The sequence below is a fragment of the Antechinus flavipes genome, chromosome 4 (genome assembly GCF_016432865.1).
Source record: "Antechinus flavipes isolate AdamAnt ecotype Samford, QLD, Australia chromosome 4, AdamAnt_v2, whole genome shotgun sequence".
NCBI classification, from domain to species: Eukaryota; Metazoa; Chordata; class Mammalia; order Dasyuromorphia; family Dasyuridae; genus Antechinus; species Antechinus flavipes.
Genome location: NC_067401.1, coordinates 351,893,089 through 351,917,559, shown reverse-complemented (window position 1 = coordinate 351,917,559; position 24,471 = coordinate 351,893,089). Strand labels below are relative to the sequence as shown.

General features: G+C 33.0%; 1 protein-coding gene across 1 annotated transcript in view; it reads left to right on the top strand.

The window, feature by feature from the left end:
* The window catches only part of PRKN (parkin RBR E3 ubiquitin protein ligase), a 1,934,491-nt gene that overhangs the window by 1,316,493 nt on the left and 593,527 nt on the right, over nucleotides 1–24,471 (top strand). Inside the window, exon 7 of the mRNA XM_051998070.1 lies at nucleotides 15,443–15,579. Coding sequence (XP_051854030.1) covers nucleotides 15,443–15,579 — 137 coding nt within the window. The remainder of the gene's footprint in view (nucleotides 1–15,442; nucleotides 15,580–24,471) is intronic.

The window sequence follows — 24,471 nt, the reverse complement described above, 5'->3', positions numbered from 1 at the left end:
GCCTATCAATTGGGAAATAGTTGAATAAGTTATGTTACATAAATATAATGGAGTACTATTGTGCTGTCAGAAATGATGAAGGAAATGGTTTCAAAAAAACCTGGAAAGATTTTTACACTGTGAAGTGAGCAGAACAGAGAGAATAATTTAGACAGTAATTACACTATTGTAAAGATAATCAACTTTGAAAGACTTAGAAAGTCTGATCAAGACAGTAACATTGTCAAAGAACTTTTGATGACACATAACTTCAAAATAGAGAACTGATAGATTCAGAGTACATAACAAAGCACACATCTTTTTCTTTCTTTTTTTGAGGGGTGGGGAGAGAGAGATGTCTATGCAGAAATTTGTTTTTCATAACTGTACATATCTTAATGGGTTTTATTTTTCTTACTTCCTCAGTGTGTAAGGAAGAGAATTGTGGTGGAGAGTGAATTTGCAACTAACAATAAAATAAAATTTAATTTTAAAAAGAACAAAGTGATAGGAACCATTTAATGACATCTTTTTTTTTTTATCCTCCTTGATTTTCCTTTTACATTTAATATTGTTAACCACTACACTTTCCACTTGTATTCTTTCATTTCTTGGAATTCAAAGAATATCTCTTTATCCTCCCATCTTTTTTCTGATGTTCTTTCTCATCCATGTCTTGCCTACTAATTGTAAGTCTAGCTTAAGTTATCTAATCCAACCTCTACAGAAAGCACAATTTCATTATCTTCAACAGGTGGTTGTTGAATTTCTCCACTGAAAGAGAATTCAGTCTCTCCCAAGTGGACCATTTTCCTTTTGGGCAACTCTAATGAGTAACAGAGTTTGGGGAACACAGATAAAGAGTAGGGAGGGACCTGAAGCAACCTAGTTCTCATTTTACAGATAAGGAAACTGAAGTCCAAAGAGACCATCCCACTTCCTGCATCTAATCCTTTTATGACACAGTTAATAGCCCACTTCATCGTTCTGGTTGCATTCTCCTTTGGTGGTCCCCTACCTAATGTGTTGGTATTTCAGAATTGGCCCCACTGTTCTAAAATATATTTTAGTCAGGTCAGAGGTTCATAAAACTATTGTTTTTGGTTTTTTGCTTGTTTGTTTTAGAACCCTAAAGTCATCACTTGTTCTGCATGTTGTATTTCTATTCATGTAAACAAACATCACTTTTTTTTTTAATCATTCCCTCCTCGTATTCCTCAGACTTATATTGAATTCTTCTAGTTTTTCAGTCATTCAATTTGTGACTCTATTTGGTTTTTTTTGTTTTGTTTTATTTTGGCAAAGATATTGAATTGGTTTGCCAATTGCCTCTCCAGCTTATTTTCAGGTGAGGAAGCTGATGTAAATAGAGTTAAATGTCTTGTCCAGAGTTACACAGTTAGGAAAAATCTGAAGCTGGATTTGACCTCAGTTCTTTCTGACTTCAGGTCCATCATGCTTTGCCATCTATCTGCCCCATAATGAGATGTGCTCATTCTCAAAAAACTCTCATTCTATGCCACAACAAGGAGCAAACAGTGATGATGTGGAATGGAATGTGTCCTCAGCAGAGATAAATGTATGAGATTTCGACTCTGGTCTTTCCTCTATGTCTAATTTTCTTTTATTTTTTCCTAGTAAATTTATTTATGTTTAATACAGATTGCTTTAGGAATCATGTTGGAAGAGAAAAATCAGGGAAAAATCACAGGAGACATTAAAGAAAAAAAGAAATGAACATAGTATTTGTTGCTTTACATTCAGTATTCTTTGCCATCTGCATGCAGAAAAAGAACTTTTTCTGTCCAAGATCTACTGGGATTGCTTTGAATCACCAAACACTGAGAGGAACTAAATCTTTCATAGTTGAGCATCACGCTTCTTACTGTTATTTGTACAACATATTCCTGGTTCTGCTTGTTTCACTCAGCATCAGTTATATAAATCTTTCTAGGCCTTTCTATAATCAGTTTGTTCATCATTTTTTATAAAACAGTAATATTCCATTACTTTCATGCACCACAACTTGTTCAACCATTCCCCAATTGATGAGCATCTATTCCTTTTCTAGTTCTTTGCTACCACAAACAGAGCTGCTACAAACATTTTTGCACATGTGCCTTTTCCCTCCTTTAAGATTTCCTTGGAATGTAGAGCAAGTAATGGCAAGGCTAGATCAAAGAGTATGCCTAATTTTATAACCCTTTGGGCATAGTTCCCATTGCTCTTCAGAAATGGTTGGATCATTTCACAACTCCACCAACAATGCATTAACATCCCAGTTTTCTCACATTCCCTCCAACATTTATCGTTATCTTTTCCTATCAATTTAGCCAATCTGAAAGGTATGAGATAGTACCTCACAGTTGTTTCAATGTGCATTTCTCTAATCAATAGAGATTTAGAGCATTTTTTTCCATGTAACTATAGATGGCTTTAATTTTATTATCTGAAAGTTGTTTTCATATCTTTTAACCATTTATCAATCGGGGAATGACTTGTATTCTTATAAATTTGACAAGTTCTTTATAAATTTTAGAAATGAGACCTTTATCAGAAACATAGGTTGTAAAGATTTTTTTCCCCAGCTTTTTTACTACCCTTTTAATCTTGTTTCCGTAGATTTTGTCTGTGCAAAACCTTTTTAATTTAATGTAATGAAAGTTGTCCATTTTGCCTTTCATAATGTTCTCTAGTTCTTCTTTGGGAATAAATTCTTTTCTTCTCCACAGATTTCATAGGCAAATTATTCCTTGTTCTCCTAATTTGCTTATGGTATCCTCCTTTGTGCCCAAATCATGTACCCATTTTGACTTTATTTTGGTGTGGGGTGTGAGATGTGGGTCTATGCGGAGTTTCTGACATATTTTCCGGTTTTCCCAGCAATTTTTGTCAAATAATGAGTTCTTTTTCCAGAAGCTGGAGTTTGAAGCTTTATCAAATACTAGATTACTACAGGCATTGATTACTGTGTCATGTGCATCTAATTTATTCCACTGATCCATCACTCTGTTTCTTAGCCAGTATCAAATGGTTTTGTTGACTTACTTTATAATATAATTTTAGGTTTGGTGCTGCTAAGCCACCATCTTTTGTATTTTTTTTAATCAATTCCTTTGATATTCTTGATCTTTTGTTCTTCCAGATAAGTTTTTGTTACTATTTTTTCTAGTTCTATAAAATAACTTTTGGCAGTTTGATTGGTATAGCGCTGAAAAAGTAGATCAATATAGTCAGAATTGTCATTTTTATTATATTAGTTTGGCCTATCCATGAGCAATTGTTATTTTCCCATTTGTTTAGATTTAACTTTATTTGTGAGAAAAGTGTTTGGTAATTGTATTCATATAGTTCTTGGGTTTGTCTTGGCAGGTAGACCTCCAAGTATTTTATTTTGTCTACAGTAATTTTAAATGAAATTTCTCTTTCTATCTCTTGCTAATGGGCTTTGTTGGTAATATATGGAAATGCTGATGATTTGTGTAGGTTTATTTTATGTCTTGCAACTTTGCTAAAGCTGTTAATTGTTTCCAGTAGGTTTTTGGACAATTTTCTAGGATTTTCTAAATATATCATCATATCATCTGCAAAGAGTGATAATTTTATTTCCTCATTGCCTATTCTAATTCCTTTAATTTCATTTTCTTTTCTTATTGCTAAAGCCAATATTTCTAGTACAATGTTGAATAATACTGGTGATAATGGGCATCCTTGTTTCACCCCTGAACTTACTAGGAATGCATCCAGCTTCTCTGCATCACAAATCATGCTTGCCGTTGGTTTTTGATAGATACTGCTTATTATTTTAAAGAAAGCTTCTTTCATCTATATGCTTTCTAGTGTTTTTAATAGGAATGGGTGTTATACTATATCTAACTTTCATGAAGATGACAGTTTCTATCCACTGTTGGAATCCTTACAAACTGCTAACTAATTAGAGTTGATCTAATCCTGGACAGAACTACTTGTGGCTTTCTGAATATAGTGAACTCTGTAGGATACAAGCCCAACAAAATAGTCAAAGTGGAGTTCATACTGCAATCACCTGTGACCTACTAACAGGTACAGGTCCCTATGCAGATGTCGCAGCACAAATTAGTTATTCTGTAGCAGCATATCAGCAAATTGCTGATAATGCTATCAAAGCGTGGGCTTCTCTTCACAATAAAGACGACAAGGGGGGGGGCCTTCACAAAAATAACACAAGGGCCAAATGAACCCTTTGCTGACTTTGTGGGACGCTTGCAGACAGCTATCACAAGAACAAATGGAGAAAATGCAATAACAAACATTTTGATAAGGCAACTTGCTAAGGAAAATGCTAATGAGGTTTGCAGAAGAATTATACTAGGACTGCACAAGGATGCTCCTTTAGAGGAGCTCATAAGACGCTGTGCCACAGTGGGCACAGGTGCCTTTTATAGCCAGGCTATGATGCAGACTTCCCAAAATCCAAAGATGAGAAGACAGAGTCCTTCCTGGCAAGGGACTTCCAGAGAGACTCGTAGATGCTTTCAGTGTGGAAAAGTAGGACATCTGAAAGCTCAATGTTGGTATAGAGATAGAATGGGAAAACAAGGTGGGAGAACAAGACCCCAAACCCCATGTCCAAAATGCAACAGAGGCTTCCATTGGGCCTCAGAATGCAGACAGATTCAGGGAAATGGGATGAGGGGCCCAGCCCCAGGGCCCAAGGCAAAAAACACTTGGGGCATGATGGAAGCCAATGGTGCACCCAGAGAGTGCCTAGAAGTCCAGTACCCAGACATGACCAATCAGCCAGAAAGCCATATGATGGGAGAAGGGGATTACACAGTCAACCAGCCAGGAAGCAACCTGATGGCAGAAGGGAATTACAATTGGGGAGAATAGAGCTGTATGCAGCTGGGACAACTGAGATACCCCCTGGAGAGGTGAAATCTGTTCCTCTCCAGCCTATGGATCCCCTACCTCCAGGCACAGTAGGCTTGACCATTTCACCTCCTTGTATGTACAAAACAGTGTCCATCCACACACTGATGTGGGAAACTGGGGAATGTGTAGATAATATCCCAGTCACTAATACAGGTAGACAATGTGTGACTTATCACCCAGGAGACGTAGTAGCATCAGGTTTACTCATACAGAATCCTAATAAGCAGCCTGGTGAAAGTCACCCAGGTTCTGACTCCAGACCACAAAATCCAGGAATATACTGGACAGCAACTGTAACGGCTGACCGACCTATGCTCACTATCTATATAAATGGCCTACCATTGGAAGGATTGGTAGACACAGGTGCAGATCGTACAGTCATTAGAGGTGCCAATTGGCCCAGTCACTGGCCAAAGATTAAAGCAGACACCTATATGTCTGGAGTAGGAGGATCAATAGCAGCTGAAGTTAGTGCTGCCCCTATGAGATGGACATTTGAAAATGAAACAGGAGTTTTTACTCCTTTTGTGGTTGAAAAAATCCCCATCAATCTATGGGGAAGAGACATTTTGCAGCAGATAGGATTACAATTAAGTACTTCGGCTTTTTAGGCAGGACTGCTGTTGAAGGCCTGCCAGCACTTTCACTCAGCCATTGAAAGAGCATAGCTGACAATGAGACTGTTAAAAAGAACTTTTAAAAATCTTCAGGAATCATTGGATTTCCTAACACAAGATGAAACTGTTTTAGTTCTTGAAAAACCAGCAAGAATCATTGGGTTCCCTGAAGATGAAAAATTGTTGATGAGACTTTTGCAGTACTTCAGAGCTTACAGGAATTATTAGATTCCTGGCACATGAACTAATGGACAATGGATTGCTTATGGACTATTTCTAGGACTTATGGACATGTGTAAATTTTCAGGTTGATTCGTTATTTGTTACATTACTACTAGCCTGTGTTATATTGCTATGTGCTTTTGTAAATTATGTATAATGCCTCCTATATTGATGGATTTATGTATACCATGTATATCTGTTACAAAGTTCTGGCCCATATTGATGGATTTATGTGTACCCCTTCAGAAACCCACTAATCTGATTAGATTTCCTATTTCCTTTGGTATTTTCATCTAACAAAAGAAAGGGGGAGATGTTAGAATCCTTACAAACTGCTAACTAATTAGAGTTGATCTAATCTTACAAGAAGATTTTGGGCAGAACCTGAAACAAGGTATTAAGTAGAACTAATTAATACAAGGCTTGTGTTCACACCTTTATTCATTGGAGTTCAATGAGTTCACACCTCCCTTGAAGCTCTTTGGGCCAGAGAGCACTATGGGAGAAAACCCATAATCCACTATACCACCTAGTCCCCATATTGAGTTCACAGTACACTAAATGACACATATTTCCCATATGTTTTTTTGAAATTCGAATTGTTCAAGTTATTCCTATTAAAGTCACTAAGAAGTAAATGGGATAGTATAAATACATACTCTTAATCTTCAATAGAGTTAACCCTCACTTTCCCTATTCTTTTTCTCAGCTCAAATCTTCTCTGATCCCCATTCTATTCTGTGAATACACTGAACTTCTGAGTACATCTATTTCTTGGAAAAAGAGAAGTACTGGGAATATACATATACACACATGTGTGTATATACATACATATGTGCACACACATTTCTACATATATGTGTATATACACATATAAATATAAATATGTGTGCATATATAATGTTTGAGATTATAAAAATAAGTTTTGTTGTCATTTAAGGTTCATAAAATGTTTTTAGTACATTATAATATTTGTACTCATAGCAGTCCTGTATAAGAATATAGTATAAGTATAGTATAAGTTCTCTATAGTATGAGATTTCACTATCTTTACAAATAAAGAAATTCAGAGTCTAAAGTAATTTATTCATAGTTATATGACAAGCAGAACTCAAACTCAGGCTTCTTGTTTCTATATTCTAGTGATAACTTGACACAGATGGACATTAATTGGATGGGTGCTGTTAAACAGCAAGTATCTCAAATGTTAAACCAACTATCTTGAATAGTTTTGCATAAGGATTTACATATCCTTGTTAAATCTTAGTGCAAGATTTAATCCCAATGTTTATAATCCATTTGTGGGATAATTGAAATTGGTATATATTGGTTTTAATGTTTATTTTTAAATTAGAGTGATACAGTTCATTCTATAATGTGACATTTATGTAATGAAAAGATTATAGATCAGTAGTCTAAGACAAACAGCTTTCTAATTATAATTCTTTCTCGTACAAGCAAAAAGAGTAGTTGCCCTGGGCTCACAGATGAAATTATGTAGTATGAGATGTAAACAAAGGATTATAGAACATTTGAAGGAAGCATTGCAACAATGGAAGTAATGAATGGAAGCAAATAAATGAGTAGGGTAGTAGTGATCTCAATAGTTTTCAGGATAGTGGGAGCAGTCAAGATGAGAAAAGTAAATTAATGTGATTATAAGATTTTGATAAGGCAATAATTCTCTTAAAAGGATTTTTGCCCAGATTTTTGCATTATAGACTGATAGCCATATCATTTGAAGATGAAAGAATAGGGAGTTCCTAAGGGAAGCAAATTGGCAAGTGTCTACCATTCTTTTACACAATTTTATATGTGGATATGGATATATATATATATATATATATATATATATTCATATATTCATATGTGTATGTTTATAATACCATAATTTACAAAATGTTATTTTCTTTTTTGAGGTATGGAGGGAGATAATTGGGGTTAAGCAACTTGCCCAGGCTCACAAAGATAGTAAGTGTCAAGTGTTTGAGGCCAGATTTGAATTTTCTTGTGGGTTAGTGCTCTATCCACTATATTACATGTTGCGCCATACCCTGTTTTCTTCAAAGTTAGAGTGTAAATGAAGATACTCAATTATATGAATTGAATAAAGTCAGATTAAATTGGATCTATAAAATCTGGATAGTCTACAGAAATACTTCAGGATATTTTCCCCACATGTCCAGAAAAGGTCAGAGAGTACATGCACAACAAGGACACATGCTCCTGAGAGCTGAAGTAAGGACCTTTCCAAACATGTATAAATATTCAAGGGATTTGACTAATACATTACTTTTATTAGGCCAAAGTCTAAGATAAGGAAAGAGGAAGTTTGGTAAAATAAGGGGAATTTAATGGGATTGTAATTCCATTCTTAGCTGTGGACAAAAGAATTCTAGGAAGTACACTCAGTTGTTTGATACTTTGTTGTTAGTTGATTTCTAAAGATCTAATTGGACTGGAGGAAGCTTACTTCTGTGGTGGGCATTGGTTTATTGGTAGACTTTTATACCATTTGAAGAAGGCAAGAGTCCTATTAAGTGGTTTTCACCTATTTCTCTTCTAAAATAAAAATGTGCTGACTGAGAAAAAAAGACAGCATCAGGGAGAAAAACTTTGAAGATATTTATTGATGAGTTAGAATGAGGACAATTCATGGTTGAATAAAACATTTTAACTGGTAACTTATACCCCAGACCAAATCAAGAACATCCAAGCTATATATTTTTTTTACTAGTGACCCAATCCCCCTCTCCCAAAGATGGATATGTGTCACAATTCTAGAACATTGTCCCAAATGATGTTGACTACTTTTTGAATGTCTGGAGTGAACACATGGTTAATGTAACTTCTTCCTGATCCAATATTTGTAAAACTATGGCCTAACACTATGGTTATGAAGGCTAATACCAATCTTAACTGTTTGGAATGGTCCACGTTAATTTATGTAAGTCAAGTCTATCAATTAACTTCTTAAATTAGAGATTTAGATTGCGCACTTGGATAACCAAAATAATAAATTCAAGTCATTTGTGGAATCAGGTTTTCATTCTGATGTATTAGGATTCAGACACAGTGTTGGGCACTCATTTTCATTAGTTTTAATTAAGCATTAGTCTATTAAAATTTTAACTGTCATCATTGCCAAATTTCAATCAAATATTGGTTTTTGAGAATTAAAAATCAAGCAATTTGATATAAGAATTGACTTCTTCCATGGATCATATTTGGGTAGTTTAATTATATTCATTTCTTAAATACTCTTTTAAAACCAGGTTTATTAAAAATGCAATCACCCATATTTATTTGTGTACAGAGATGTTGGAGAAAGTCTTGAAGGACTGACTGTGATCTCAAATGGGCATGTATATAAGATTTCTGCAAATTAAATATTGCAATGAAAAAATCTTTAAGCATTCTTTAAGAATCAAATTGCTTCTACCTTTTTCACAAATGAAATGAGAAAATGATGCCTATTTTAATCTTTCCATTGGTTTGTTATTGAACAACTGAATTCCCCCAAGCATATCATTTCACCAGATTTTAGTAATTTTTCATTCATGCATTCAACCATTCATTCAATTGTCTTTTAAGTTCCTTTTGTTAGGGAAAAAAAAAAAAAAAAAAAACAAAAAAACTATGTGTTTAGTTGGGAATGGTGATTAGCCATATTTGAATGAACTTTTAAGGGAGCCTAGGATTCAGATTATCAGGTAGAAGAGGAGGGAGGTGTCATGATAATAGAATACAAGATGAATAGAAATATGGAAACAGAAAACTGAGAAGTCTTAAGGAAAAAGATGTGGTTTCAGTGGAGGGATTGTTTTGTAAAATAGTAATAAATAAATAAATAAAAAATGAAGGGTGGATAAGAGTGCTTGGCCTGGAGTCAGGAAGATTCATCTTGAGTTCAGATCTGCCCTCAGACACTACTGGCTGTGTGACCCTGGACAATAACCCTGCTTACCTGTTTTCTCATCTATAAAATAAACTGGAGAAGGAAATGATAAACTACTCTAGTATCTTAACCACAAAAACCCTAATTAGGGATTAGACATGACTTAAACAACAGTAAAAAATGAAGTTGAATAATTAGAGTACTTTAAGTTCATGGAAGACTGGCAATACTAGACTAATGAAAAATATAGTTGAGTGCAGAGAATACAAGAGAGTGCAATTGATCTGCAAATTAAATAGTGTAAGGAAACATATGAATCTTTAAGACTTTCTTTTATTGTTAAGAATCAAACTGCTTCCAAATTTTTCAAGGTGAAATGTGGAAATTATGCCCATTTAAAAAAAAATTTTTTTTTTTTAAAGTTGAACTCATTTAAGAGTGAGGGACAAATGACTCCAGACTGTTCACTATATTAAAAGGCAGCTACACAACTTTATCATCTATGGGATATTAGAGATGTAGAGTTAGATATAAAAATATGTATGTGTTTGTATTTTGCCCTACAATGGTGAGATCAAAGAAATTATAGCCAGAAATTTAGATATTATAAGGCAAGCAGAATGCTGTGTTGGATTTTGCTTGATTTTCCTTCCCGTCTGATTCTTTTTCTTTCTTTTTCTTTATCTCCAGTTTTATGACTTCCATTCTGAATGCAGATTGTGAATATCCTAGATTCTTTGAACTTTAAAATGAAGGAGTAGGACTAGAATATACATTTTTAACTTGGGAGTCTTTGAACCTATTTAAGAAAAATATTTTGTTTATTACATTACAATGTAATGGATGTCTTTTGTAATCATATCTTTTATTTCATTAATTTCAAAACGTTATTCAGAGAAGAGATGCATAGGCTAAAAGGGTTTATTACAAAAAAAAAAAAAAGTAAAGATTAAGAAAATCTGAAGTAGATCTTTAGAATCCCTCCCAGCTCTAATTCTGTGATTTTCAGGAATGTTGTGCATCACAAGGCATAATGGTACATATGATTGTAGTCCCTGTTGCAGTGGAGAACAAGGTTAGTGAATCACTTACAGTATGAAGATATAAGGAGCAAAACGATTTTTTTTAAAAAATCAAATTTCTTCACTGATTGTTGCAACAACATAATAACCCTTGCGGGGAGTGGCCATCAAGCTGTTTAAGACATGGCAAACCAGCCTAGATCGGAAAAACAGTAGGTTAAAGCTTTAAATATCGGTATCAGACTTATGGGTAAGTCCTGCACTTCCATTCTGGATGAGATAGGCAAATAAGAGCAACAATAGAAACAGAATTCTCTGAAGTTGTAAAATGAATAAAGAACCCCTAATTATTAGAACTATGGTGGGTATTGCTACAGTAACTCTTATTTTTCCATCTCTTCCAGATAGCTCTGCAATTGCTAGAAAGAATTCTCCACACTTGGCTTCCCTCAGGACTATGGTTGGATTCTTTGTACTAATTCCTACTTCTCAAAAAAAAAAAAAAAAATACAGGCATTTGGGTTTTATCTTCCTTGTTTATTTTCCACTGACTGGTCACCACTACAGATAGGGAGTTTTCAAAATGTTAGGTTGAAAATACTTTTTGCACTGCAAACTAGAAACACCACTTTCAAATCTCAAGAACCTTGTTAAATTCCTAAAACTCATGTTCTTCAGCTTCAAATAAGAGTCCTTATTATAAGCTAATTATCAGCCTGCTCTGCAACTTTTAAAGTTCAAAGGCTGCCTTAAGTAACAAAAATTTGTACTTCTATGTCTTTTTCTATGGGGATCTCAATGTACTTTGAAACTAGGAAAAACATAGAGGAGACTGGAGAGGCAGAGAATAATCATTATTTGTCTACCAGAATTTAAAAGATAAAATTTTTAAAGGGTTATGAAATGCCCATGTTTTTAGTTTTTTTCCTAACAAAACACTAGGTTTTACTCGTAAATATATTCACCCTGAATCTAACCTAGCCTTAATGTATCACTTAGTTTCAGATGTGCTGTGAAATAGGGCAACTTGTACTAGTTTAATTAAGAAAACATTTCAGTTTAAAGATCTAATATTTTTGTTTACTGAGTTCTATGGACAATCAGTGCTCTCAGACAGGTATCTCTTCAATCACTATTAATTCTAGTGCTCATGGCTTCCTCTTATCCTCTTAGTAAGGTATCTCTATCATTCTTTTGGCTCCTCCCTTAGCCATTGTCTCTTTTTGTCTCCTTTTCTTTTTTTTTTTTTTTTTAAGTTTTTATTTGTATTTTATCTCAAGTGTCTTACTATTCTTCCTTCCTAAAGTTAAGCTATCTCATATGGGGATAAAATAAGTATTTTTAGAGAGAAAAACAACAGCATAAATTATTGATACATGGAAAAAGTCCTAAAACATGTAATTCTCCTTCTTTTCAAGACTCATTGAATTATTTATTTTATTTCATCCCAACTTAAATAGTTGAATAAGCAAATTATTTGGATTGTACAGAAGCATAAATATCGATGAATAATTTTGAAAAGCATTAGATATAAGTACTAAAAAGTATAGTTTTACTTACAATTTTAATTTTCCAAGCTAAAACTTCTCAGATTGTATGTAATCCATTACCTTACTTTTTAACTTCTATACTTCACCAGATCTTGAGAGAATTAACGCAGAACTTCAGAATCTTATAATAAATTTCCATTCTTCCTGACTACAGAGTTATCAGGATTGTAGTGGGTAAATACTAGGCTAGATGACAAGCTCCATCAGATTTTCCCTGTTTTCACAAATATTCAAAGATCAGAGTCATTGCTTGTAGATCCCCCAGCTTCTCAGTGTATTTTAGCCTTAACAGGGCAGTATTTAAGAAGCATGTTACTTAATAAATGTTTATTTATCGATTGAACATACAAACTCAGGGAATAAAAAAGTGAAAGGAAATAGGAAGACTTTCCTCCAGATTTCCTAAGAGAAAAAAATAAGTTACTGATAGAGTATGAGACTAGTGCTAAAAAGGCTGAAAAGAGAAAATAAATAGAGACTGTTAGGGATAGAGACACTAAAACACTCAATTACATGTTCTTATAAGGAAAGAGTTATACTAAACCAGGATTATTAAGGGATTAATTTACAGGAAGGAAGCCCTATGATAGCACCTTTTGAAAAAGCAGCAAGCAATAGGAAAACTGTCCATTGAAAAGTTTGGTCCTTAAGCTATTTGTGGGTTTTTTGGGCTGCTTAAGGGGGAAGTGAACTGCAACATACAAGATGTAGCCAAAATAATAGAATGTGTGAATATTCAAACAAGATGGACTTGGCTATTACCTGCCATAAATCATTTTTGACCTAAATAAAATATTTATGGGTTTCTTGCCTTTAATTGTAACCATGATCTATTTAATTCATAATGTTTATAATTATTCATCGATATTTATGCTTCTATACAATCCAAATAATTTGCTTATTCAACTATTTAAGTTGGGATGAAATAAAATAAATAATTCAATCCATTTTACCCATACAGATACAAACTTTGTTTCCTTGACAATTTTTTTCAAGCCCAGTATTTACCCACTACAATCCTGATAACTCTGTAGTCAGGAAGAATGGAAATTTATTATAAGATTCTGAAGTTCTGGGTTAATTCTCTCAAGATCTGGTGAAGTATAGAAGTTAAAAAGTAATGTAATAGATTACATACAATCTGAGAAGTTTTAGCTTGGAAAATTAAAATTGGAAGTAAAACTGTACTTTTTAGTACTTATATCTTATATGCTTTTCAAAATTATTCATCAATATTTATGCTTCTATACAATCCAAATAATTTGCTTATTCAACTATTTAAGTTGGGATGAAATAAAATAAATAATTCAATCCATTTTACTCATACAGATACAAACTTTGTTTCCTTGACAATTTTTTTCAAGGTTCAATCTCATTAAGATGGATTTGATCACTGTTCTGTAGTCTAATTAAACTTAATTCCAACAGACCATTCCAATTTTTTGAGGCAATAGAATATTTATATATTGAATATTTCTTGAAAAAAAGCAGTTCTTGACTGAATTCTAAAAATCTTTCCATTTTGCTAATATGTCCTCATATTAAGTTTTTTTGGATTGGGATATGCCCAATCTCTATTTTGCCCAACTAGAGTAGTTGACTTTAACTTTGAGTTTCCTACTGGGAGGAGTTGTTGAAGAAGCTTCAAAATCCTTTAAAAATGGTTTAAAAATTAGTAAATACTTGTTTTGTGGCCTTCATATAATAGTTACATAGGGAATGTGTAATATCATAAAAATCTTATTATACAAAGTACCTGATATTTTATCTCAAAATTATTGATGAAGTGTGTGGAGTGTTTCATATAGAATCAGACACATTCATGTGGTGACAAAAAGTACATTGAGAAGCCAGGGAATTTTAAACAAGAATAAACAAGAAGTTCAAAGTTTAAAGTGCTTATGCATTTGCATTTGTGAGTGACCTTTGAATGGAGAACATCGAAGGCTGGAGTACAGAGTAAATAAGAAAAAAAAAAAAAAAAGAGGAAAGATCTTTTAGATAAGATTTTATTTTATTTTTTACAGTTATGAGTTTTATGCTTTATTTGAGATATTTTTTGAGTATCTAGCATATAGAATCTAAGAGAATGGTTATTTTTCTTGTGATTTTAAAGTATTTTGATTCTTTAGTGCATTCTGAATTTAGTTATCAAAGATTATGAAACATACTATTGAATGGAATGAAAATCAAAATAATAGACATATATTTGAAGGTTTATCTAAACTTTAATATATATTTATGAGGCCTCATTATTTTGTTGTGTAGGTGTTCAACAGAAAAAAAATTTATTCAGAAACAATTGAGTTTAAGTCTCAGTTGTGTGATTCTGGGAAAATCACTTAGGTTAGAGGTAATTTCTCATTTGAGAGTTCCCTATGTCAGTGTTTTCACAGGCCCCATTCCTATCCAAATCAAAATTGTAAGAAATGTGTGCCCATTGACTCTATAATACCACTGAGGGAGAGGGAAAAGACTCTTATGTACAAAATTTTCCTATCAACACTTTTTTTTGTGTGGTAGCAAAGAACTGAAAATGAAGGGGATACCCAGAACATGGTGAATGCTTTAACAAATCATGATATATGATTGGGATGGAATATTGCTTTTTGCCACAAGAAATAACACAAGGAAAAGATTCAGAGAAAAGTAGAATAACGTATTATCTGATGCAGAGTGAAGTGAGTAAAACCCAGGAAACAATTTATGAAGTAACTACAGCTTTATAAACAAGTTTGAAAGATTTGAAGATGAAATGCCCTACCATGGCTCCTGTGGACTTAAAATGAAGCATCTTCCCACCTCTGCATAGAGAGCTGATAGAATAAGGATATAGAATGAAACATGCCTTTTGCAGGCATTGCCTTTGTGGGATTGTTTTCCTTGACCACACTTCTTTTTGCTGTTATTATTCATCCTTCATTTTTGAAGAGGGACCAATGACATTATAAGATGATGTCTTGATTTACACATGAATTGGATTAAAGTGAGGCAGAGCTACCCAAAGTTGTCAGCCTCACTCTTTCTTCCAGTCATTCAATTCCAATGACAGGACAAAACTCAAAAGGATATATATTAAGCCTAAGCTTCTGCCCTCCCTTCTCTCCATCCCCCCTACCACCACTAAATAGGTGTTATTTGAATATATATATATATATATATATATATATATATATATATATATATATATATATACACACATACATTTAAAAAAATTTTTTTTTTGATGTTTTTTGTTAGAAATCCTGTGTTGGTGTTCCAGTGTATCCACCGCCACGTAATTTGCTTAGACTGCTTCCATTTATACTGCATAACAAGATTGAATGATCGACAATTCATTCATGATCCAATGCTTGGTTATTCCCTTCCTTGTGTGGGTAAGTCTGTCATTTAAATTTTTTGATCAACTTAAAAAAAATTATTCACTTAAAATTGAGTGTCATTTAAGCAAATCTAAGGAATATTAACTTGTGGTAATGGTTTTACATTTACATTTGTACTTATCTATATGCTTATATATATAACATATATTATTATATGAAACATTTATTATCTTCATATTTATTGTGCATGCCTCTATATAATATTGTCTGTCTATATGGATATGTTCCATGCGTGTCACCCTATCATTTCTGAAATCAGTCAATGGGTATGTTTTTGTTTTTGTTTTTGTTTTTAAGAGCAAAACACATACGTAAAGACTTGTAAATACTGTGGAACCACAAGTGGAATAGAAAATATAGTTTTTGACTATGAAGAACTTAGTCATATTGAAGAGAGAGTAGTTTTAACATTAATGAGTAGTTTATAAAAAAAATACTAAATAATGTGGTACAATAAATTTAATGGGATTTTAGAGGCAATGCTGATCAGGATAAACTATTTGTGAAGAAAAAATGTATATCCTTTGGACCATTTTGATACTTCTGCAGATTTACTGCCCTTAATGGTGTTTGATCAAATCAAATGTATTTCATGTATGTTGGCTCTTCTGTTAGAATGTGAACTCTTTGAAACCAGGAAATGTGTGACTTTTCTGTTGGTATCAACAGAGATTTACATATAGTGAGGACATCCTTAGCTTGGCAAACTAATAAGAGCACATGTACAGGAGCCACATAGAATGGGAATGTATGACCTGAATTGTTGGAAGGAAGATCTAAATTGATGTGATCACAGATTCATTTTAGTATTTCAGTGCTTAAATAATCATTCTAAAATGTGATATTGGCTCTAAAAAGCATTTATGAACATTTTTTTCGGATAAACATTTTTGTTTTCCAAGTTTTTAAGGGTTTAGCAACATACTAACTTTAACTTTTCTTTAAAAAGCCTGACTCTTGACCTGCATATCTTTGAAACAAATAAATTATTAATTGTATGCTTTCATTTTCAAACACTAATAAGAAATTTAGCAGAGACATCTGTTAAAAATTATTTTTATCAACTGCCACTACAGTTTTGAAAGACAAATCTCTAAAGAAATGTCAAGTCTAAAATCTTCTGAGTTATTTTGTTGACAGGAAACACAGTAAATAGACATGCATTACATCAGTTATGTCTGCCTTAATCCTATCTGTCCTTGATATCTATGGTCAGAAGGTCATAAGCATACCTGTCTTCAAAAAACAAAGATAAATGAATTCAGGAACCTTCTTTTGAACTCATTTCATGATGAAGAGCATCCTCTGAAGACTAGATCCAACAGTAAACCTCATATAACAAATATGTCTTCTGAAACCAGCTTTTCTCTTCATTCCATTGAACACCTTCTCTCAGATACAGAGAAAGAATACTCTTTTAAATATGCACATGCCATGTTCCTAAATCATGGATTTTGATATCTCACATATATGACTTAATTATGTACCTACTTAGAGTCATAATTGCATTCAGGAAAAAAAAATTGGATTTGATAATATTTTCTGGACTCATCCTAGGCTCATCATGTCCAAATATGTCTTTTTTTTTTCTTTTTAAGTTTCACACATTTTTTTTTAATTCCTACTTTTTAAGTAAGGAAAAATGGAATTCATATTATAAGATGGTTTCTGTGATATACCTAATTGTTGTGCTTCTTGTGTATTGTGTAATATTGTGGCTATATAGTTGTCATAGCTTATTATAACTTAACTTGTCATCATGTTCTGTTGATTGTAAATGTTTCCCTGGAAAAATGTAGATTTGCTAAAATGTCTTCTATTTAAACACTGATACTTTAAAAGGGATATAATTGTAGTCAACAAGCACCTACAATTTGCCAGGAATAGTGCTAAGAATACAATGAGAATGCAAAAAAGAGCAAAAATAGTCCTTGATGTCAAGGGGCTCATATTTGTCTGTACTCTGTTCTTACTCCAAATAACCTTTAGAAAAATTCTGTGCCATCAAGGGTCACAGTATTGAGATAATGGTGGCTCGTTTTCTCAAAACTAAAAACTTTTCATATTTGTTTCTTCATCACTAGCTAGCTGCCTTTCTACTGTCCTCCACTTCTCCTTTTGAATAACATCTTTTCTGCCATTACCACTAATATCTACCATATCTTTCCTTCTTTTCTTTGCTTCTTTTTTTTCCCCTTGTCCTTTCCCTCTCCTTTCAGTGTGCCACATTCTTCACCTTTTGCAAAGAAAAGCCTGGATTTGAATAGAAATCATTAGCCAATCAGTGTGTTTCTTTCATTCCATACAGTGAAAACATGGGATTTATGTTCATTCATTGTTGGTTGTCCAATGGATATTTTATCTATTGCTAAAACTGTTTCTTTCTTTCTTTTCTTTTTTGCAATATTCTTCCAAAAGACAGAGTTCTTGAATCTTGGTCATCAAATCTAAGCACAAATCATTGTACATTTGTGTGTGTGTGTGTATACAAATATACATATATATATATTTATAATATTCATTCCTCACCAAAATTCACATTAATTATTAATAATTATGATGATGATATGTATATATATGTACAAATATGAATATAAATAAGTAAGCTGTGTGCTACTAGAAGGCCTGATATATAATAATTCTGCAATCCTAGACAAATCATTTAAGACCTCCATGGCTATGGTATTTTTAAAAAACTACAAGTCTTAGAGCAGGTATGTGTTGTGTGTATATACAAATATATATATTTGTAATATTCATTCCTCACCAAAATTCACATTAATTATTAATAATTATGATAATGCTATGTATATATGTACAAATATGAATATAAATAAGTAAGCTGTATGCTTCTAGAAGGCCTGATATATAGTAATTCTGCAATCCTAGACAAATCATTTAAGACCTCCATGGCCATGATATTTTTAAAAAACTATAAGTCTTAGAGCAGGTATTAGAATCATATAGATCCATTTGAAAAATTTTGGTCTTTATCTGTTATGTAATTAATAGAGGAAATGTTCTATATAGTTTTTTCAAGAATGAGGATTAGCAATTTTTATAAATTAAGGTCACTAATAGAGTCATGATTTGATCTTAGTCTCACAACTAGTATGTTTCAGAGACAGAACTTGAACCCAGATCTTCCAAGGGCTTTCTGTTCTCTGTTATGCTACTTTGTGTGTCACCTCATGTATAATAATGATGTAATTAATATTATTTTAATTAAATCCTACAAAATACCTCATTGTTTTATATATATATATATATATATATATGTAGAGAGAGAGAGAGAGAGAGAGAGAGAGGAGACTACTCATACCATCTTGTAACTCTCCACTGCCTTTCAAATAAATGAAACTGAAATTCTTTGAAGGCCATGATTTTCCATCACTTGCAGCCATACAGCATATAGTATCACCAGAAGAGTATTGACATTAAAAAGATGGATCTTTGTTTCAGGAAGAAGTATAGGGTCATTAAAAGCACAACACAGTTTCCCAAATGCCATCCAGTTTGCTTTATTCCTCCTGTATATTTTTGGACCCAGTAAATTGCCCATCCACTGTTACTATCCAAGGTAAACATACTGATATCAGGGAGAGCCCTATGGGTTGTTGATCCAAGTGCATATAATAATTTGGACAATAGGCGCTTGGAAATAGTTAGGATTTAGAAATAGCTTTGTTAGATAGTTTTATTATATGTTGTACAGTACATATGGCACCCATTATGTTTTTGCTTATATAATAAGATTATAATAAAGTTATACAGTAAGTAATTGGGTGAGCCAACTTGACATACCCCTACTATGGTTTTCATGCTACTTTAGTAAAATTCAGAGCCCTCTTGCTCAAATAAATTTTACTCCTAAGTGTTTTCCTTGCTCTTGCTTTCCCCACTTCCCTATTCTTTTGAAGGAAAGGGCATTGAGGAGTGATGGAAAGATTTTTTTTTTAATTTAAAGAGATAGTATGCTCTTTTTATAAGTGAAAAATCAAAATATATTTCTACTACAGTTTCACTCACTGCACTAAAGTTGTCTGAAAAGAGGCCAATGTGTGAAAAAGATAGCCACAGGGAACCTTGCTTGGACAAGAATTATTCAAGTAGTTATCTCTGAAAGCATTTTTTTTTCTTTAAAGTTTGTTTTCTTCAGTAAGATGAGACTTTTTCCTTCCCATTTTCCATTGGCATTTGCCCCAGTTTCTGGTAATGTGTAATACCATATCTTTTGTACACTGTTGATATTAGGAAATTATTGGGTTTTCTATTCTGCATAAGATTTTTTTTAATTAAAGCTTTTCATTTACAAAGCATATGCATGGGTAATTTTTCAACATTGAACCTTGCAAAATCTTTTGTTTCAAATTTTCCCCTCTTTCCTCTCACCCCTTCCCCAGGATGGCAGGTAGTTCAATACATGTTAAATATGTTAAAATATATGTTAAATCCAATATATGTATACATATTTATACAGTTACCTTGCTGCGCAAGAAAAATCAGATCAAGAAGGAAGAAAAAAACTGAGAAACAAGGTGCAAGCAAATAACAACAGAGAGAGTGAGAATGCCATATTGTGTTCCACATTGTTCCCATGATTCTCTCTTTGGGTGTAGATAGCTCTCTTTATCACTGAATAAGTGGCACTGGTTTGAATCATCTTATTGTTGAAGAGAGCCATGTCTGTCAGAATTGATCATTGTATAATCTTTTTGTTGCCATGTACAATGATCTCCTGGTTCTGCTCATTTCATTTAGCACCAGTTCATGTAAGTCTCTCCAGGTCTCCCTGAAATCATCCTGTTGGTCATTTCTTACAGAACAATAATATTCCATAACATTCATATACCATAACTTACTTAGTCAGCCATTCTCCACCTGATGGGAATCCACTCAGTTTCCAGTTTCTGGTCATTACAAAGAGGGCTGCCACAAACATTTTTGCACATGTGCATCCCTTTCCCTTCTTTAAGATCTCTTTGGGATATAAGCCCAGTAGAAACACTGCTGGGTCAAAGAGTATGCACAGTTTGATAACTTTTTAAGCATAGTTCCAAATTGCTCTCCAGAATGGTTGGATTTGTTCACAGTTCCACCAACAATGCATCAGTGTCCCAGTTTTCCCAGATCCCCTCCAACATTGCGCATTATCTTTTCCTGTCATCTCAAGCCAATCTCACAGGTGTGTAATGGTACCTCAGAGTTGTCTTAATTTTCATTTCTCTGATCAATAGTGATTTGGAGCACATTTTCATATGACATCTGAAAATTGTCTGTGCATATCCTTTGACCATTTACTAATTGGAGAATGGCTTGAATTCTTATAAATATGAGTTAATTCTCAATATAGTTTAGAAATGAGGCCTTTATCAGAAGCTTTGACTGTAAAAATGTTGTCCCAGTTTATTTCTTCCCTTCTAATCTTGTCTGCATTGGTATTGTACAAAACTTTTTAACTTAATATAATCAAATTATCTGTTTTCTTATCAGTAATGATCTCTAGTTCTTTGGTCACAAATTCCTTCCTCCTCCACAAATCTGAGAGGTAAACTATCCTATGTTCTTCTAATTTATTTATAATCTCATTCTTTGTCTAGATTATGAACCCATTTTGACCTTATCTTAGTATATAGTGTTAGGTGTGAGTCTATGCCACTTTTTGCAGTACTAGTTTCCAATTTTCCCAGAAGTTTTTGTCAAATAGTGAATGCTTATCTCAAAAGCTGAGGTCTTTGGGGGTTTGTCAAATACTAAATTCCTATAATCATTGATTTTTTTGTTCTATATGCCTAACCTATTCCACTGATCAACATCTCTATTTCTTAGCCAGTACCAAATGGTTTTGATGACTACTGCTTTATAATATAGTTTTAGATCTGGTACAGTTAGGCCACCTTCATTTGTTTTCTTTTCATTAATTCCTTTGAAATTCTTGATCTTTTGTTCTTCCAGGTGAATTTTGTTGTTCTTTTTTCTAGGTCAATAAAATAGTTTCTTGGGAGTCTGATTGGTATAGCACTAAATAAATAGATTAGTTTAGGTAGTATTATCATCTTTATTATATTTGCTCACCCTATCTAAAAGCACTTGATATTTTTCCAATTTCTTAAATCTGACTTTGTGTGGAAAATGTTTTGTAGTTTTGGTCATATACTTCCTGAATTCTCCCTTGACAGATAGATTCCCAAATATTTTATTTTTTTTTGACAGTTATTTTAAGTGGAATTTCTCTTTGTATCTCTAACTGTTGGATTTTGTTAGTGATATATAAGAATGCTGATGACTTATGTGGGTTTATTTTGTATCCTGCAACTTTGCTAAAGTTGTGGATTATTTCTAATGGCTTTTTAGTTAATTCTCTGTGTTTCTCTAAATATACCATCATATCATCTGCAAAGAGTGATTTGGTTTCCTCATTACCTACTCTAATTCCTTTAATCTCTTTTTCTTCTCTTATTGCCAAAGCTAGCATTTCTAATACAATATTGAATAGTAATGATAATAGTGGGCAACCTTGTTTCACCCCTGATCTTATTGGGAATGGTTCCAGTTTATCCCCATTACATATGATGCTTGTTGATGGTTTTAAATAGATGCTACTGATTGTTTTAAGGAAAAGTCTATTTATGCCTATATTCTCTAGTGTTTTTAATAGGAATGGTTGTTGGATTTATCAAATGCTTTTTCTGCATCTATTGAGATAATCATATGGTTTTTGTTAATTTGCTTATTAATATAGTCAATTATGCTAATAGTTTTCCTAATATTGAATCAGCCCTGCATTCCTGGTATAAATCCTATTTGGTCACGGTGTATTATCCAGGGGATGATTTTCTGAAATCTCTTTGCTAATATTTTATTTAAGATGTTTGCATCAATATTTATTAGGAAAATTTGGCTACAGTTTTCTTTCTCTGTTTTTGTTCTACCTGGTTTAGGTATCATTAGTACCATGTTTTCTGCATAATATTTTTTAATTAATTTTTTTAATAATTATAACTTTTTATTGATAGACCCCATGCCTGAGTAATTTTTTACATTATCACTTTCACTCACTTCTATTCCGACTTTTCTCCTCTCTCCCTCCACCCCTCCCCCAGATGGCAAGCAGTCCTATACATGTTAAATATGTCACAGTATATCCTAGATACAATATATGTGTGCAGAATCGAACAGTTCTCTTGTTGCACAGGAAGAATTGGATTCAGAAGGTAAAAATAACCCGGGAAGAAAAACCAAAATTCTGCATAAAATTTTAAAGAGGTTTCTTTTATGTTAAGCATATTTTACAAAAATTGTGATAGGCCTTTTTAAAAAAAAAATAGTATTTATAATTATAAGCTAGTGGGAAAAGTTATTCAGGAAAGTAACAAATCTTAATTGAAACATGTCTTAATAACATTTGTTGTCATCAGGGTCAATTATTGAAAAATTACATTAATATTAGTTAAAAGCCCATTCAGCAGTAATCTTTCATGTGACTATGAAATATTTTTTAGTAGTAAAATACAAACTTCATAATTGAAGTTTTAAACTTGTTAAGTTAAGCTCATCCCAGACCCTTCTATCCCTACTGTATGTACAGATTGCTCTAGACTTTCAATCTGTGATTGTAATATGTGATGGTAAAAGTAGATAATAATAATAATAGGTAATGTGATGGTAATATTAAGCAGTAGGCATTTGTTGAGTACATACTATGTGACAAGCATTGGGCTAGGTGCTGAAGGTATAAAGACAAAATTGGAATTTTACCTTCCCTCTAGGAGTTTACATTCCAAACAAGAATATAATCTGCATGTATGATTGTATGCATTTAGAAACATACTTGCATATTTGCAAGGTAATGGGACAGGATGAAGAAACAAGAATCTCGCAAAAAGTAGTGTTTGAGCTGAACTTTGAATGAAACTTCTGTATGTCTTTAGTGCACAGAGAACATAATATATTTTTGCTTTAGTTCTGACCTGTGATTTCCAAAATATAGTACCTGTGATTCAGTCTGGAGAAGAAACTCCCTCAACCAAAGCAAATGACTTGAACCTTCAAGTATGAGAGTTGAGAATGTCGTGGGGTCCCAACGAGTCCAGTGATTTTCTCATGTTCACATTTCTAGTTTGTGTCAGACCTGAGACTTAAAGCCAGATCTTCTCCTACCACATTTTGCCAAACATAGCTGTTATAGTTAACTTTTTCTTAATTTCTATAAAGTATAGAAATGAATTACTAATATCTCTTTTTGTTGGCTCCAATTTAGAGCTTACAATACTATCCATAGCAGAACGAAAGCAAACAGCAGTATCTACAGAGGGTTACTGTGAATGATAAGATCTGTTATTTTCATCAGAGGATTTGTGTGACAGGAATTAAAAAAAAAAAAGCATTGCTTCCTGGAAAAATGAAATATTCATTGTTGTCAGTAGTTATAGGCACCACTGGCTACACTATCATACCTTTGTTTTGTATATATGCATTAGGTTTTAAATACTGCATTACTTAACTGGACCTGCCACTGTGGTTGCTAAGTAGGAAGGGTGTAGTATTAGAACATTTTAATGATATTATTGCCTCCGCCTTATTTTCTCTTGCCTACTCAGCCTCTTGGAGACTTTTCAAGAAATATTGTACTCTGAAGCTTTTCTAGGCTCCTAGCTATAAGAGATAGGTATCTGAAGCAAGAATTGCTTAGGAAGCAACCCATACACTGAAGTAATTATATTTATATGTCTATTAAGTATATATGTGTGTGTGTGTGTGTGTGTGTGTGTTATAAACACATACTTGTCATATATGAATGTAGCAGTCCTCTAGAAATACCCAGTTGGTTGTTATTCATTATTATCATCAAAAATAAGGACCCTGAGGGCCATGTCAGATTTTCTG